The 16,472-nt window shown below is 44.9% G+C and overlaps 1 protein-coding gene across 6 annotated transcripts in view; it reads right to left on the minus strand.

The window, feature by feature from the left end:
* Positions 1-437: 437 nt before the first annotated feature.
* The window catches only part of LOC119909369 (pleckstrin homology domain-containing family G member 3), a 32,938-nt gene continuing 16,903 nt past the window's right edge, over positions 438-16,472 (minus strand). For 4 of the 6 annotated variants that reach the window (XM_038727567.1, XM_038727565.1, XM_038727562.1 and 1 more), the window contains 16 exons: positions 15,881-15,981; positions 15,086-15,155; positions 14,627-14,673; positions 12,464-12,614; positions 12,195-12,326; positions 11,652-11,834; positions 11,347-11,439; positions 10,904-10,990; positions 10,648-10,681; positions 10,076-10,174; positions 9,938-9,970; positions 9,516-9,526; positions 8,279-8,557; positions 6,543-6,644; positions 3,770-5,282; positions 438-3,371 (listed from right to left, as the gene is read on the minus strand). In XM_038727567.1, coding sequence (XP_038583495.1) covers positions 2,461-3,371; positions 3,770-5,282; positions 6,543-6,644; positions 8,279-8,557; positions 9,516-9,526; positions 9,938-9,970; positions 10,076-10,174; positions 10,648-10,681; positions 10,904-10,990; positions 11,347-11,439; positions 11,652-11,834; positions 12,195-12,326; positions 12,464-12,614; positions 14,627-14,673; positions 15,086-15,155; positions 15,881-15,981 — 3,846 coding nt within the window. In that variant the 3' untranslated portion in view covers positions 438-2,460. The remainder of the gene's footprint in view (positions 3,372-3,769; positions 5,283-6,542; positions 6,645-8,278; positions 8,558-9,515; positions 9,527-9,937; positions 9,971-10,075; positions 10,175-10,647; positions 10,682-10,903; positions 10,991-11,346; positions 11,440-11,651; positions 11,835-12,194; positions 12,327-12,463; positions 12,615-14,626; positions 14,674-15,085; positions 15,156-15,880; positions 15,982-16,472) is intronic. The other 2 variants (XM_038727564.1, XM_038727568.1) reach the window with 2 other exon arrangements.

Here is a 16,472-nt window from a genome sequence, read left to right on the forward strand (position 1 = left end):
AATGCAATGAGGAATGCACAGACCTGTATATTGGGGAGACTAAACAACCACGACGCAAACGCATGGCTCAACACAGAAGGGCCAACTCCTCAGGTCAAGACTCTGCAGTCTACTTACATCTGAAGGACAGAGGACACTCGTTTGAGGACCACCAGGTGCACATTTTAGACAGAGAAGATGGATGGTTTGAAAGAAGCCATTTACACAAGAGTAGAGAGACCATCTCTCACGACAGTCAGAAGAACGAACCAACCAAGAGTTATTGATCACCAACCTGTGTTTCTCTACCACTCAGTCAGAAGCTTCCCGGATGAGGGATGAAACGAAAGAATCTCCCACCAAGTCCAGTTGCCCGTGATTTGAACCTTCCTTAGATGCAGATGAGGACAGCGTGTACATGCACAGATACTGTACAAATATAATTCTCAGACACTCTCTGCTGATCCTGTACATTTGGTTTAATGAAGAACAGACTGAGGTCACAGAAACATGTTTGTACATAAAACACAGATATAATCACAGTTACAGAAACACAGACAGTATTTTGGTTTCTATTTACATCAAATCAATAAATAGGAGGTACAGGACAGGTACGAGCCCGGCTGTTAACAGTGGTCGACTGAGTGAAGAACATGAGGTGCAGGGTGGACCAGTGGTTAAAGAAATGTCACAGGTTCAAGTCCCGGATCTTCCATTGTGCCACCGAGCAAATAAAATTCATTTATTAAAATCTGCTCTAGAAAACATCACATTTCTAGCGTGTATGGAGGACAATCCCTGACTTTCCTGGAAAAAAATAAGTCAATACAGTTTTTATTTAAGCTTGACACAAATTAGAAAAAGGCACAAAAAGACAAATAAATCCATTAATGTGTATATAAATAAAATCATTATGAGGGTTAAACCGTTAATTAATTCTGCTCAGGGAAAATAAATCCACAGCTATTTTATTCTCTCATTTAAAAAAATGAATTTATTAATTTGCCAGATAATTTATTTTTCTCCTAAAGCAGGTTGGTCCTCCATACATCTGTCTGACTGGCTGCACTGTAAATGTTCAGTGTGAGACGTTGGACACTGTTATCGCTGAGACACATGTTAATGTCTTTACAGTCAAGTTATCTCAATTAAGATTTTCATGAAACCAGAAGAAAATGAGATATCAGACACAGAAACGGCTGCAAATTAAAGGAACAGTCCCACATTTTGGAAACCTGATGTTGTAGCTAAGAAGCCAGTGACGAGTCCACTGAGTGTCAGCTGGAGACAGGACAAATATCTCATGCTGAAACCATGCTGGGCCTTCTTTAAAGAATCATTTTGTTTTTCCTTTTCAAATCTTTTCTTCCCCATCAGCCGTTTTAAGTCCGATTAACCAAACTCTCTTCACCTCACACACTTGTTGTAAATCGCTCGTTCCACCTGCTGGATCCACCAGAGATTTGACAATTCGATTAATCGAATCAAAATAACCGGTCTGTATGGTCGGTCGTCTGACGACGTCTGAGGTCAGAGGTGTTTCTAACTGTTGTGAACGTCCAAACTGGAAAGTGGACAGAAGAGTCGGACGCCATTCCTGGATGAGGCCACTTTACATTTCTGTTTGTACACCAGCTCAACACATAACATGTAAATCACCTCAGAGTTCTGGGAAGGTGGATTTGTTCACTTTCGATGGGGTGCTAGGCTAGAAGCTTGACCCAGGTATCAGTCTTTGTGCTAAGCTAGGCTAAACACGTCCTGGAGCTATTTCTGACTCAGAGAAAACAGAACAAGAGGGTTTATAAAATGTTGGACTGTTCCTTTAATCCTTTAAAAATCATCTGCGAGGTGTTACTGTGACTGAACAAAGGGACCTCTGAGAGGTAAAGTTTAGTGGTTAGTCCGCTTGTTGCAGAATTCCACACAGATTTAATCTAACAGTGGAACATTAAAGTCTCTGCAGAGGGAAGAAGTCTGTAACAAGACGGATCCCTCAGTGCAGTGACGCCTTCCTAAGATCATCTGAACATGAACTGAACCTGTGCAACACAACAACGTCCTGTACAAAAAGGTGCTTTGAACAAATATTCTGATATTGTTTACTTGAGGAATGTATAAAGAAATGTACATATTTCTAGATATTTATCTACAGAATGCCAGAGAGGGAAAAGATCTTGTAATCAGGGGAAAGTGGTTTTTGGATCTTTAAGCTGTTCTAGTCACAAAAGATATTTTCTCTTTCAAACGCTTGAGTTCTTTAAATCACAATAATCATTATATATGTACATGTAATTATGTTGTTTATGTTTTCCATCATGATTCTTCCATAATCACAGGAAGTAAAGCAGAAGTCGTCTCTGGCTGTGAATGGGTTGGGAAAACTCTGACAGGGTGACCAACGGATGGTCACTGCGTACAGATTTATAAATCTTCATTAATTCAGAGTTTTGATATGAAGTTTTTTCTGGTTCTGTTTGTTCAGCTCATGCTCTGGAACTTCTCTCTCAGATTTTTCACGATGCTCTGCTGACCGGCCTCCGTCTTCTGTCCGGAGCTCGTTTTCTGGGACTCGTCGTCCTGATCGGACGCCGTGGTGGAGTCGAGCTCTTGAGGCCTCGTGGACTCAGTTTTGGATTTCACGTCCTCCCTCTGTTTGTATTCGTCAGACTCCTGGTAGACCCGGCAGCGGTCGATGACGGCCATGATGGAGATCTTCTCCCTGCTGGTGGGTGAACGGATCTGAACGTACTTTTCGTCGTCGCCTTCTTTGGATTCTTTGGTCGTTTCTGCAGACTCAGAAAGCTTCTCCAAGACCATGATCTTGTGTTCGGGGTCATTTGTTAGCGGCGCTTCGGCTGCAACGTAGTAACCGTCGTAGTTGCCATTGGCGACCTGGTCCTGGAGGTTCTGCAGCTCAGTCATTTGGGCTCCGCTCAGCCGAGGGTCCAGAGAATTGGCTCTGTGAAGCCGCTTTCTGCGTTCTTCTCTGCTGGACTCACGGCTGCTGGAAAGTTTGAACGAAGAACTGCCAGGAGCGCCGTCAGCGAGAAGGCCGGAGGAGCAGCTGGAGTGCCTCCTCAGACCTCCGTCAAACATCTGCTCCTGGACAGAGCGACTCCGGCCGACAGAACTCTTCTGGGAGAGACCGTGGTCGGAGTATTTGGAGCGGAGTTCTCGGACGTCTGGCCAGCTGAAGCCCTCGATGGAGGAGGACCGAAGGGAATTTACCAGGCTGCGGGAGCGAGCCTGGGGCGGGGAGACCACACCCGAGCTGCCCACCGAGCTGCAGGTGAGGCCAGGGGTCGGAGATGGGATCTGGTCTACAGGGCTCACCGGTAGAGAGGTCGCCTGGTTGTGAGGAACCAGTGGCAGAGTCAGGTTGGATTTACCTGCAAAGCCAAACAGATCATGAATTTAAAGCATAATTTAAATAAATCGTTTTATTATTAACTTGTTTCAGACTAAATTAGGAAAGACAATGTTATCACAAAACTACCAAAATAAAAGCAGAATAATCCTCAAAGGTATGAACAAGTGTTACGGAACTTGGAGATATTAGAGCAGCCTGATTGTTAAAGTACCTTCAAATGCCAAACATTGGTATAAATACAGTAATACTGCAAATTTGAGTATTTAAATCAGTATTATAGTATCTGTCCCTCTTTTCAATATGTCCAGTCATGAACTGGGTCGAAGACACGTTCATCTAAGTCGCTACAGTCTGGCATGTTTGTGTTTATGTTCAGGTAAAGACATATTTAAAAAGGTCAACGGGACGCCACACTACCTGCACTCTCCTTCTCCTCCACCACAGAGGGTAAGAACTTGCCCATCAGGAGGCCCTGACTTCGCTGTCGGACCACTGGTTTGGTTGTTTTGATTCGCTGGCTGTATTGGCGGGCCAGATTGAGGACTTTGCTTTTGGTCTTGTCTGCGTCCTCCAGCTGGTTTGAATCCTCACCGGGCTTTTCCCCCTCTGCCTCCGCCTTCAGCTGGGCGATGCGAGGAACCGGAGCCCTGAAGACGATGGGCTCTTCCCTGAACACCTTCAGTGCGTCCTTCAGACTTCCTGTCCGAGTCACATCGGAGGCTTTGTGCTTGAGGGGCGAAGGGCTCGTGGATTCCTCTGTGATGGTGCTGAGGTCAGACGCCCCACTCTCTCGGTCACAGCTCTTGTGTGGGGTCTCCGCCGCGTCTGTCGCTCTGGAGTTTCTTGGAGCTTCTCGACTCCGTTCACGGCGTCGGTCTTCGCTTTGGGATCTATTGATCTCTTGCTCCATCGACTGCCAGATTTTGATCATTTCAGATGAAGGTCTGAACTCTTCGTCCTCGGAAAAATTGTCCTGCATGCTTTGAGATCTGGACCTTTGGATTTCTGCTGAATCTTCTGGATCTGTGCTTCTCTGATCAGACTTCAGAGAGTCCAAAGAGTCACTAAAGACCATGTGACCCCACGTATCTGTGGATAAAGCAGACTCTGCCGAAGAGGGGTCAAAACTGGAGGATGGGCCCAAGGTGGAGGGATTTTTCTGGACAGAATCATCCTTCGGGATGCTGTTGAACCGGCTGACGGAGCTCCTGACCAGCCCAGTCGGGATGTAGGTCAGGCTCTCTCTGCGCTGGAGGCTGAAGGTGGCGTCACGGTTCTCTGCATTCTCATAATAACTCTTGATTTTGCCAATGAGCAGCTGGTCCTGCCTAGACAGGGTGGAGTCCCGCCTCCAACGAATGCCGCGGTCGGCATCGAAAAGGCTGTCGTCCCGAGGAGACAGCAGGGTCAAGTCTGTCCCCCCGAAGGTCTCAGCAGAATCAGAACAGACACTGTTTTGCCGTAAAGGGTGATTGGATGGTTCGGCGCTGAGGCTGAGGCTGAGGCTGCTGCCGGTCCTGCTGGGTAGCCGTGGTGAAGCACAACCAAGGGAGCGAGTGTCGTCCTGGACCAGGCTGCCTCGCTTGATGCTGTTGCTGAAATGCTGAGCGATGGCGCTGGCTTTGTCCAGGACAGAGGAGGGAAGGATGCTGGAGGTTTCGCCTTCTTTCTCCGCTGCCCCCTCCTCGTCCTCAGACGATTCCCCACTACTCAGGGTTTTTGAATCTGAATCAGGTGTGGAGGAGCACGGTTGTTCTGTGGGCTCTGAATCTCTTTCCAGTTTCAGATCTTCTGAACTTTGAGGGGATACTGGGATCCTCTGAGTTGTAGCAGACAAACTGTCCGGATCCGATGGTTTTGGTTCTGGTTCAGGATTTTCTATTGGTTCAGACTCTGACGTCTTCTCCTGTGGAAGCTCATCTGTGGGGGGCTACAAAGGAAGAAAAACCAAAACAGGACAAATAATTAGGAAATATGGAAATATTTTCTGAACCATTTATCACTTTGAATGAAGCTTGACTTTCTGTGGTCCGTTATACCCTTATGAATTAAATAATTAATATCAAATTACAGTGGGACAATTGACACAGTGGAGCCCGACAAGCACGGCAAAGTGTCCTTACAAGAGTTCATGGTCTTTATCATCAGCCGAGAAACAGTAAATGTGGAGACAGAGCTCCTACCAAGAACAAGCAACGGCTGCTGGTCACACATGAAGCCCTAAAGGCCGAAAGGGCTGGTTTGCTTTTCGTTAACTGATCCCTAACCTGACCCGGCTGTTTGTGTTGGTCCCTGTCCGGGACGTATGGGCAACACGGAGAGCCAAAGTGAAAAGGGAGCTTTCAGGTTCTGTTCAAATAGTCAGAAAACCTCATTCATACTGATTTGTGAGTCAATTATGTTGTGTAATGGAAATTTCAAGAAAACACTGCCATGTAACTAATCTCACTAGGGGCCTCCAGCCTCTTTGGGTACGGGGTCAATGGAAGGTAAATGTGTGTGATGCTTTAACAAATGTCCAGAGGGGTCAGGACTTTAAGGGTTTCACCACATGGACCTTGGGCATGGGTGTCTTTCTATAGATTCCCCTAGGGAACACTGAAAGACACCAAGTTCCTTTGATGAGTTAGTACTCCGACCCTGTTACACTGCAGCTCACTCGGCTGATTCTCTCTGATGTGTCCCTGTGAGCTCCTGAGCTGTTTATTTAAACACGCTTTTTCCCACCACAGTTGTCAGAACGGAATCTCATATCTGTGTTTCTTCAGTTTGAATGTTTTTTGAGGCACCATTTCCCATAAGCCCTCAGGCCAAAGGGGGATAAACATCACGACCCGACAGAAGAAACGAGCCCACGGGCGAGTCCAGAGTTCATTCAGGAGAGAAGAAAGTGTTGATGAATTTTACGGATATGGACGAAACCAAGCTATCTGTTAATACGATGGTGAATTTTCATGGGCGCTGTAGTTTTTTGTGCTCACAATGCAATTGTTGTTGCACTTTGTTTAAATCACCAGAGTTTTTAAAATCCAGCTGCTGCAGAGGAGCTGATCTGTCTTTGAATATGGAAAGTAAACCTCAGGAACCGATGAAAGAAACGCTGAATGAGAGACAGGAAGTGATGTCAGGACTTGCTGTAATAACAAACAAGGTATCAAACCAGCGAGTCGTCCACTGTGCTGTTATTTACCTGCTCACACGTCGGCTGAGGTCCACCCGGCTCGTCTTCTTCAGGAAGTCGGCCATTTTCTTTGTTACAGCCATTAGAAGAGACGTCGTCTCCCTCGGCCTCCTTCAACAAAGACAAAATAAATTCTTTAAGGGCAGCAGATCAAACAGAAGCTGTGAGTTTAAATATTTTAATATCCTCATATAAAACCACAAATAACAAACCACGACTGCATTAGTGTTAATTATTATATTATAGTGTTACTCTGCTGTAAAAACACTGTCCACTCATTCTTAAAGGGTCATTTCACCCAAACCACAAACAATAAATCACATTCTCCTTCAAAGGCAACGTGTTGTCTGGATGATCCACAGAACCAAAACCAAACACTAAAGTTTGTTAACTATAATTTTTGGATGCTTTGAGCTTCATTGTCCTGAGCTGGGAAGAAATCTAAGCAAATCAAACTATATCATGGTTAGACACCAGTTTTTCTACCGAGTGAACAAACAGAATGAACAACAGTAACCATCTCCGGCTGTGATCGGCAGTTAGGTGATAAATGTTGTGCAGCTGAATCATCCATCAGTCTCTTCAACCACACGTGCAAATAAACAAAGCAACAACACACAGACAGCCGCAGCAAACGCCTGGTTCGACTATGCAACCAAACAAGCTTTCAGTTAGATTCGGTGTTCGGCCCCACAGCGGTAAAGATTAAATCACACAATATGCTGTAAAAGCTGCAGGTCAGATGCCACAAAAGCTAAAAATACATGAAGGTAAAACGTAGGTGTGAAAATTCTGTATCAGCTGCTAAACTTTTCCATCAGAATGAGCTGCACTGAACAATTCAGCATTTTAATAAATTATCTTGTTCTCAGTCTTCTCCAGAGTGTTTTCAGTTATATCAATTTAGAACAGCAACAGGTCTAGGATGAGTTTAGCCTAGCTTAGCACAAAGACTGGAAAGCAGGAGCTAGCGTGGCCCCATCAAAAGAGAAAGTCTGTCTGGGGTTTATGTCGTACCTTCTTTATACAACAGGTACATATAAGAAAAAGGTTTATGATATTACAGATGATGTGCAGCTTCACGTTTCCATGCTATTGCAGGACCTTGTGCCTGCCAGACCAAACTGAAGGCATCAAACACTTTGACAGCTTTAAAAAGAAGGTTAAACCTCAGGGTTTGCACTCTTTGTGTCTATCAAGTTTGATATAATAGAGTGTTTTATTTTGTGACTCTGTGGTTGAGTGAAGTCAACATAAAACAGCAGATTTTCAACGGCAGTTCTGCACTGGGTTTTTCTCTTGATGGAGCTAGGCTAGCTGTTTCCCCCAGATCCAGTGCTAAGCTGGGCTAAACAGGTCCTGGACACAGAGATGAAACTGAAACACTGGAGAAGACAGAACAAGAGGGTTTTTATCAGAAACTGACAGTTGATGTTGTTCGATGTGAAGGTTTGCCTTCTCTAACCGTCACTGAACATAAACAGTCCCGTGTCCGTCACCCTGCTGAGGGTTAGCGTTGACCCCTAACATGCAGCTGGTGTTAGTTCCACACGTGAAGCTCATGCAGCAGGTGGCTGAGAGCTCCAGAGCAGCAGGCAGCAGTAAGTCATCCCTGAGCGGAGCGGGGAGCGCCGTTATCCTTGACTTTAGTTTGTTACAGAGCCGGAGAGGGACGGGAGGAGGGCAGGCAACCAGATGTTGGGGGGGGACACGAAGAACACCTGGCTGGCAGCAGAAAGCCTCACCGTCACCATGGTAACCCCTGTTGAAAGCAGAGCCTGGGCGCCGTAGTGCCAGCAGGAGATGGCAGCCAGCACGGAGCTGGCGAAGTCGTCTACCTGGTCGTCCTCCAGCAGAATCTCGTCTGACTCGCTGTCCTCTGCTGGCGTCTGACTTGACTGCTGAGGACACAACCTCCCCGCCTCCTCCTCCTCTTCAGCGGCCCGGTGAGCCTCAGACTCGCCCAGCGTGTTGCTGCTGGAGGCGGGCTGGCGACGGCGGAACTCCCCCTCAGTGTCCGAGTGCTGCAGGACGTCACACACCATCCGGTTTTCCATTTTCTAGGACTAATGTAGTGTTGATTTGACAGCAGTGCTGGACCACCTGTTCCTCAGTCCCCCGGGGGTCCAAAGGCCCCGGGGGTTTATCACCTGGTCCTCTGGGTCATGTTTCAACCCCCCCCAGTAATAATTACAGTTACAGCTCCTGGTAGCAGTGTGCCCATGGGTGTACAGACAACTCTCTGGATTACTGTGAATATCAAAACTTACTCAGATTATTGAAAAGGTCGTCTTTCTTTTTTGAATATTTTTCAATCTGGTTTCTGAGTCTGCACTAATCGAAGTCGCTGCTACCTGTAGACGCTAATGACTGCAACATTAATGTGCTGCCTGCGACACTGCAGACCACGACCCCCTTCTGAGCACTGGGTGGACATCCGTGTAATATAATGGTTCCCCTCCTTCCTAGAAGTTACAACCTTCTCAGCTGCCTGTAGTGGTTCATCGTTGTTCATGTTTCCCCTGAGTCACGTTATGTGTTACGCTGACGACACACAGTTGTTCCTCTAATATCCCGTAATATTAGCTAAACATGTACCTTGTGACTCTCAGAGTCTTGAGCATTTTATTTGGCTTAAATTTGATAAACAAATAAATGTTGAGTTTTAAGCAGTTGATTTTAACCTTTGTTGGTTAAGCAAAGTCAAGCATGTTTTCTTTTAGAGGTCAGAAATCAACAACGACTTTTATTTTATTTTTCCTTCATTATTGCAAAGCACTGAATCTCAGAGCCAAAATAAAGATGAATCGCACCATTTTCTCAGATTAACCTCTGCACTGGTTACTGGCTTTGAACAGTGTCCTTCCACAGCCCACTGTCCTCCTACAACACTGTGGTCACCTGACAAACTGCAAACTGAAATGTCCTCCCTGACCTACAGCAGGCTTTAAGGCTGAACGCTGGTTAAAGTCTGACTCTTACCTTTATGACGGCTGTGTGATCAGCAGGAGAATCCGCAGCAGAAGAAGAAGAGCAGACACGATGATTGGTTAAACACAGACAGCAGAGAGAGTTCATTACCATGTCTCTGACTAATCAGAAAGATCAGCTGAGACTTGTTTGACCTCTGGATCTAATCAGCTGATCAGTAACATCATCATGGTAAACGATGTAACTTGAAACATGTGAACTTGTGAATAAAAACAATAACAGAATAATAAAAAACAAATGATGCACTTTGTTGTCATGATACATTATCAGCCGAACACTGAAACAACATTGGATTTGCTTGTTTGTCCTCATACAGCTGACTTTTAAAGAATAAAGCTGAGGACATTGAATCTAACACGAGACAGGAAGTAGTCTTAGTCACAACAACAACAACAACAACAACATGTTTGTACCTTTGGTGTTCTTCAGTACTTGTTTGGTCAGCTCTGAAGAAGAAACAGCAACGTTAAAGATAAACACAGAGAGAACGAACGGATGTGAGAAACAAATCTGTAAACAGGAAGTAGATCACGTCGTTGGCGTGTGTTTACCCGACTGTTGTCGTCCCTGACAACCGTCTCGTGGAATCTCATCAGACTGAGACAGAGCTTTCTTCAGCCGCTCAGGGCTGTAACGGTACCTGGGAGGGTCTACAGGTGACACAACAACAACAATTATTTTAGAGAACATGTGATCAGTACATAATGTTCTGGGTGATTTTACAGATGTGTTATAATATCACAGTCACATGTGAGATATTAATACTCTGATCAAGTAGTTTTACTTTGGACACTTTAAGTGTGTTCTTTAATAACAAAATGAATACTTGCTTTAACTTGAAACGGAGTATTTGTACATCGTTCTATTAGTATTTTTACTAAAGTAAAGGATGCTGGATGATGATGATAATGGATGATGTGATATTTAATGACTCACAGAATTATCTTAGCTGATTACCTTTATCAGCCGGTGAGGTTTAATAACTGATCTTCAGTCTGAACAGTAATGTCGTGTTCGTAACGGTCAATAATTATTAAATAATGATTATATATCTTTAGATCACGTGATCATTAAATGTCTCTTTTTCTAACTGATGAAGATCAAATCAAAAACATTTACTCACATATGGAGTTCATTTCCAAGATGGCCTCTTTAGCCTGAAACAAAAACAGCAAGTAAAAGCAGTGTTACAGGTGCGTATACTGGTGCTACAGGTGCGTATACTGGTGCATATACTGGTGCATATACTGGTGCATATACTGGTGCGTATACTGGTGCTACAGGTGCGTATAGTGGTGCTACAGGTGCGTATACTGGTGCTACAGGTGCGTATACTGGTGCTACAGGTGCGTATACTGGTGCTACAGGTGGTGTCTGACCTTCTGTGGGATGATGGCGTGGTGGTTTTCCAGAATGATGCGTTTGATGTGATGAGCCCACAGCTTCTTCTCCTCCACCGTCTTCGCCTGGAAACAACAAAGAGAAATGTTTCATCACCGCAGACTCGACCTGTTCACCACCTGAAGGAGAGCCGACTAAATACAGTGTCTCACAAAGTGAGTCCACCCCTCACATCTTTGTAAATATGTGATTCTACAGCAGGGACAGCAGATTTACACTGTTATACAAGCTGCACACTCACTGCTTTACACTGTAGCAAAGAGTCATTTCTGCAGTGTTGTCACATGAAAAGATACAATCATATATTTACAAATATATGTGAGGGGTGGACTCACTGTTGTGACATACTGTCTATACATACTGTGTACACACACACACACACACACACAGGTGAGCAGGTGTTTGGCAGGTGCAGACTCACCTGGACGGTGTGAGGCTGTTTGGGATGTTTGTAATGAGTCACGCTGAAGCTCAGAGAGTCTTTGGCGCTTTCAATCAGCATGAGGGTGGCGCACTGAACACAGAGACATAAAGATTCATGAATCTGCTTCACAGTAAACACAGCCGGTGGGTTCGTCTAAAGGGTTTGTGTTTCTTCACTAATAAACATCTATTAATTCATTTCCTGGTGAAATTAATTAATAAAGCCACTTCTGTTCTGTTTTATTCCCTGTGCAGATATTTAAACTCTAAACGCTCTAAACTCTGGAGCAGGTTTGTTCTCACAGTGATGTACGTCTTGTAGACGAAGTGTTCTCCGCGGCGTTTGGTGATCAACAGCATGCGGTCGAACAGGAAGAGCGTTCTCTCGTTTTTGGCCCGATGGACTTTGAAGGTTCCCTCTAGAACCAGTTCTCCGTACGTGGTGAGGTCTGGACCTTTCCAGTTCAGCAGCAAAGACTGAATCTCCTGAAGAAAACACGGAACAAACATTATTATTAGCCTGCTGTTAGCTTAGCTTCATCAAAACAACTATGAACCTGACGGACATGTTCAGTACAGGTGTTTACTGAACTGTAGATACGTCCTTTTATCAGCAAAAAGTGTTCTGTGCAGAACTTCCATGGGAAATCTGCTGTTTTAAGAAGTGGTGACTGGACCACAGAGTGGTCACATGTAAACTCTGAGGAGGTCCAACCCGGTTCTGCTGTCACATGTTGAACCAAAGTTGCTTTTCAGGTGAAACAACATGAAACCCTGACAGGACAAACAAACAGAGGGACGAGCACAGGATGCCATAAAGTAGATGTACTTGTCTCTGTGACTGACCTGCAGTCTGACGGCGTGCTCGTGTTTCCTCTTCATGTCGTTGATGTACCAGGCCACGCCCGTCATGGTGTAGATCGCCTCCTCCACCACCTCATAGCCCTCCTCCATCGGGTCAAAGTGCTTCGCTATCTCCTGCACAGGTACACCATCATCAGTAACAGTAACAGCCTCATTTCATATTTTTTATTTACTTTTCTAAACTCTGACTCTGAACGAAACATACTGAGGAACACGGCCTCCACCTGTCACTCAGGTGTGTCGGGTCGTACCTGGAGCAGCAAGTGGTACTTGAGGATCCTCTGGACGGGTTTGAGCAGGTATGAACCCAGAGGCAGCGACCGCTTCAACGACGCCTGCCGCTCCCGGAAAAACGTAGCCAGAGTTTTATTCCTCATGCACTCGGTCAGCGCCGCCACCGAACTGCAGCGAAAAACAGATCAGAGCAGGTAAAACACAGTTAGATTTGATTTCCACAGCGGCTGGCCTCCTGCATGGGATGTGAAAAAATCCAGGAGGTCTCACCAGCTGACTTCAGCTGCTCTATTAGAGAAGAATTAATCCTCCTAGAATCATTGTAGGAGAATCCACCATATTTAACACCTCATTAAGCCAATGTACAGTCCCACAGTGCTTTAACTGCTCCACCATCATTCCTCGATGACTGCAGTCCAGCTAACATCTGTGTACTGAAAGCATTTGAACTAATTATTATTTAAACTCTTTACCACACTCTCGGACACGAACACTGATGAAAGCCCGCTCCGCATGGAGGCAGAGCAGCTGTCACTTGGTGTTTGAACAATGAGCTCCAGCTCAACAACTCATTATCGACTTCAGACGCAGGCCATTTCCCAAAACACCCATACAAATAAACGGCACCACAATCACCATCACCGACTCCTTTAAATTCTTAGGAACACACAACTAACAGCGAACACATCATTGCAAAAGCTCAACAGAGACTTTACTTCCTCAGGCACCTTCAAAAATACCGGATCAAGCATCAACTCCTTGTTCTGTTCCACTCCGCTATCGTCGAGTCCATTATTACATCATCGGCCACAGTACGGTAGCACGGACAGCCAAAGAAAGAAGAAACTACAGCGGAGTGTCAATACAGCATCCAGGATCACAGGAAAACCACTTCCCTCAGCCGATTCCCTCTGTAGACGTCGGACTGTAAAGCGACCTCCCATCCTGCTCACCGCCTCTTCCAGCTGCTTCCTCAGGGAGGCGCTGCAGGTCCAGCTCTGCCCCCGTCAGGACTCTGGACACATGACTGCGTCTTGTACTGTCTGTGTGTGTTTGTAATGTATACACGTGATGTAGAGCTTAAACATCCTGTAAACATCCGGCATTGTCGCGTGGCTAATAAAACAATCTCCTCTAAATGCACAGAACGTAAAAATTAATAAGCTGAAACTTTTAGCCTGAAGATTTTTTTTTAGCACAAACTATCCTTTCTTTGCTTTAATGCAAAATATTTTAAACTAAATGATAAAAACATAAAAACAACAGAGTCAGCTAAATGAATCAAGCAGCAAAAAAGTCGAGGTGAGTTAATTTGAGTGTTGCTCACGGGTCGATCACGATGACGATGCTGAAACGATTCATTGTGCAGCTCTACAACCAATACGAGAGATTTATAAACGTTTTTCTCTGCTGTTCTCAGTGTTTTTACCAACACTGCGGTGAAAACAATCTGGATTCACTGAGACGATCGTGAATAAGAGGAAATAAATACGGTACGAGGCTTGACTGGTGTGAGAGATGGGAAATAAACAAGAAGGTAAAACTGGGAAATGACCCTGTTTTTATTTTTTAGAACTGTATTGAAAGGTCTTCTCCCTGCGTTGCTTTTATGTTTTATGAAACGCACTTTGAGTTGTCTGGTGGCTGAAATGTGCTGATAACCCGCCTTGCATAAGGAAGTGATGTCAGAGATGTTATCAGAGGAAGTGTTCTCTGCAGAGTTTTCAGGAGCTTCTTGAAGTCAGAGAGGGACGCCGCTGCTCTGATGGCGTCGCTCGTTCCACCATCGTGGTGTCGCAGATGAGAACAGGGACTGAGGTCGCTTTGTGTGAAGGGAGGAGGAGCCAGGCGGCGTTCGTTGGAGGAGCGTAGCGGCCGAGAAGGAACGTGGGTTTGTATTATGGAGTTTAGGTAGATGGTGCAGACCCAGTAGGAGCTCTGGATGCAGCATTAGTGACTTGAATCTGATTCTGGAGGCCACGGGGAGCCAGTGGAGGTCACTGAGTAATGGAGGGACATGAGTCCTTTTGGGCTGATCAAAGACCAGACGGGCTGCTGAGTTCTGAACCATTTGTAGGGTTAACTAAGGATCATGGTCACATGACCAGATCTACAGGTACCAGGTGTGAGCAGGCAGACTGAACAACATGAGGAAGTCTGTGTGTACTGTCAGTACTTACTTTGGGTAGTTGGTGCAGTACTGCGTGTAGATCTCAAAGTACTCACTCTGAAACAAACAGTACATCATCACGTCGACACTCACAGACAAAAGACTCTCTGTTAACGTTTACCCCAACCAAACTGATCTAGCATTTTACTACTTTAAACCAAAACCTATAAAAATCTTTCACTCTAAGTTGCATAAATAATTTTAAGGCTCCCTTTAATGTAAATATACAGATATATAAATATTGAACAACCAAAACGATTCAGAAAACGACTGAATCATCTAAATAATTTAACGCCAATATCTGAGGAGATATCTTCTATTTTCTTAATAATTATTATTTAGACCTGCAGATTCGTTTAGAGAAAGTTTTAAATTTCAGTCACAGAAACAGACTTCCTTTATCAACCTGTTCTTTCAAAATAAAGCTCTGAAAAATCAACGAGGTTTAGTGGTTTGAAACGTTTCTCACCTTCATGACGAAGCACCGGGCGATGGCGACGGGGTCGTTGTCACACAGGTCGAGAGCCTGAAGCAGCTCGCTGTGAACAGGAAACACCGTCACCATGACGACAACAACAACAATAACAGTCAGCTGAGATTATCCACAAACAAACAGTTCGCAGGTCCGTTTAGTAACTGAGCTTTTGATCACGTACCCTGTCTTCCTCAGCAGCTGGTTAACCCTCTAATTTAATTTAGTTAAATTAAAACATCCACAATAAAGATATTTAATAACTGATATTTAATGACTCTCTGCTGATGAGGATCATGTGATCAAAAGCTCCAGAACAGCTGCTAAACGGCCCCTGTGGTGAGTTCGAACAACAAAGTGTGAGAAAGTGAAACGTGTTCGTTTGGTCCTGCAGCTCAACACATTTCAGTCTGAAGACGATCTGAGAGGAATGAACCTTTAACCTTCCTGTCTGACAGCAGGTGGAGTGACGTCACCTGTCCAGCGGGTGACGTCACTCCACACCTGTTTACTGATTATTCAGTCTCGAAGCCTCTGGAGGTTTGTAACGTCTAAAGAAGCCGTAACAGCAGGAAGTCTCTCAGGTGTTTCCAGGTGAAAGGAGACGTTCAGCACAGCACGCAGCATGCGGTCGGCCGGGAGCTCCTGGTCCACAAACCAAACTCACCTCCGACGTGAAGGAGAGTCGGCGAGCGAGTCCTCTGAGGAAGCGCTACAACGACACACCTGTTTACACCTGACGGGGGATTATCATGATGATGATTATCGGTTATTGACTGAGTCGTCGGCCACCTGTTGAACTCGTAGATGTCCTCGATGTTTCCAAAGAGAGCGCAGACCTGCTCGGGACGGATGGACAGGTCACACTGATCGATGATGTGGGCCAGGTAGTCCTGCAGACAGAGGAGGACAGGTGTTAAGCCAAGTCTGTCTTCCTGTCGTGCCTCAGCCTGTCCAGCAGGGGGCGCGCTGACTCCACTGTGATTCACACATTAATTATTAGGTTCTTTGCATTTCAACACTTAAACCCTCTTTTTATGTTTCAGTTATTGATTTATATTAAATTAATCTCATTTATGTTCTGAAATTAAACAAATGATTCTAAATATGTTAATAATATATTTATTTGTTTCTTTTTTGCTATTTTTTCATTTGTTTTCTATCTATTTCTCAATTGTGTGATCATTTAAATTTGATTGTTTTACATGATAAAAACATTTTTTAAATAATTTAATTCTGAATTATGTTCTATTAAATATTTATTTCACATCATTATATTGTGGATTTTACATTGATGTGATGTGGTCTACTGTTGCAGGACTGCAGGACGAGTCGGGGTGTTGCAGGTCCAGGTCTTCCCTCTGGGTTCAGGTCTCTCTGTGAT

This window comes from Micropterus salmoides, unplaced genomic scaffold (genome assembly GCF_014851395.1).
Source record: "Micropterus salmoides isolate LMB-PRFRI ecotype aquatic unplaced genomic scaffold, ASM1485139v1 Ms_hic_scaffold_18, whole genome shotgun sequence".
NCBI classification, from domain to species: domain Eukaryota; kingdom Metazoa; phylum Chordata; class Actinopteri; order Centrarchiformes; family Centrarchidae; genus Micropterus; species Micropterus salmoides.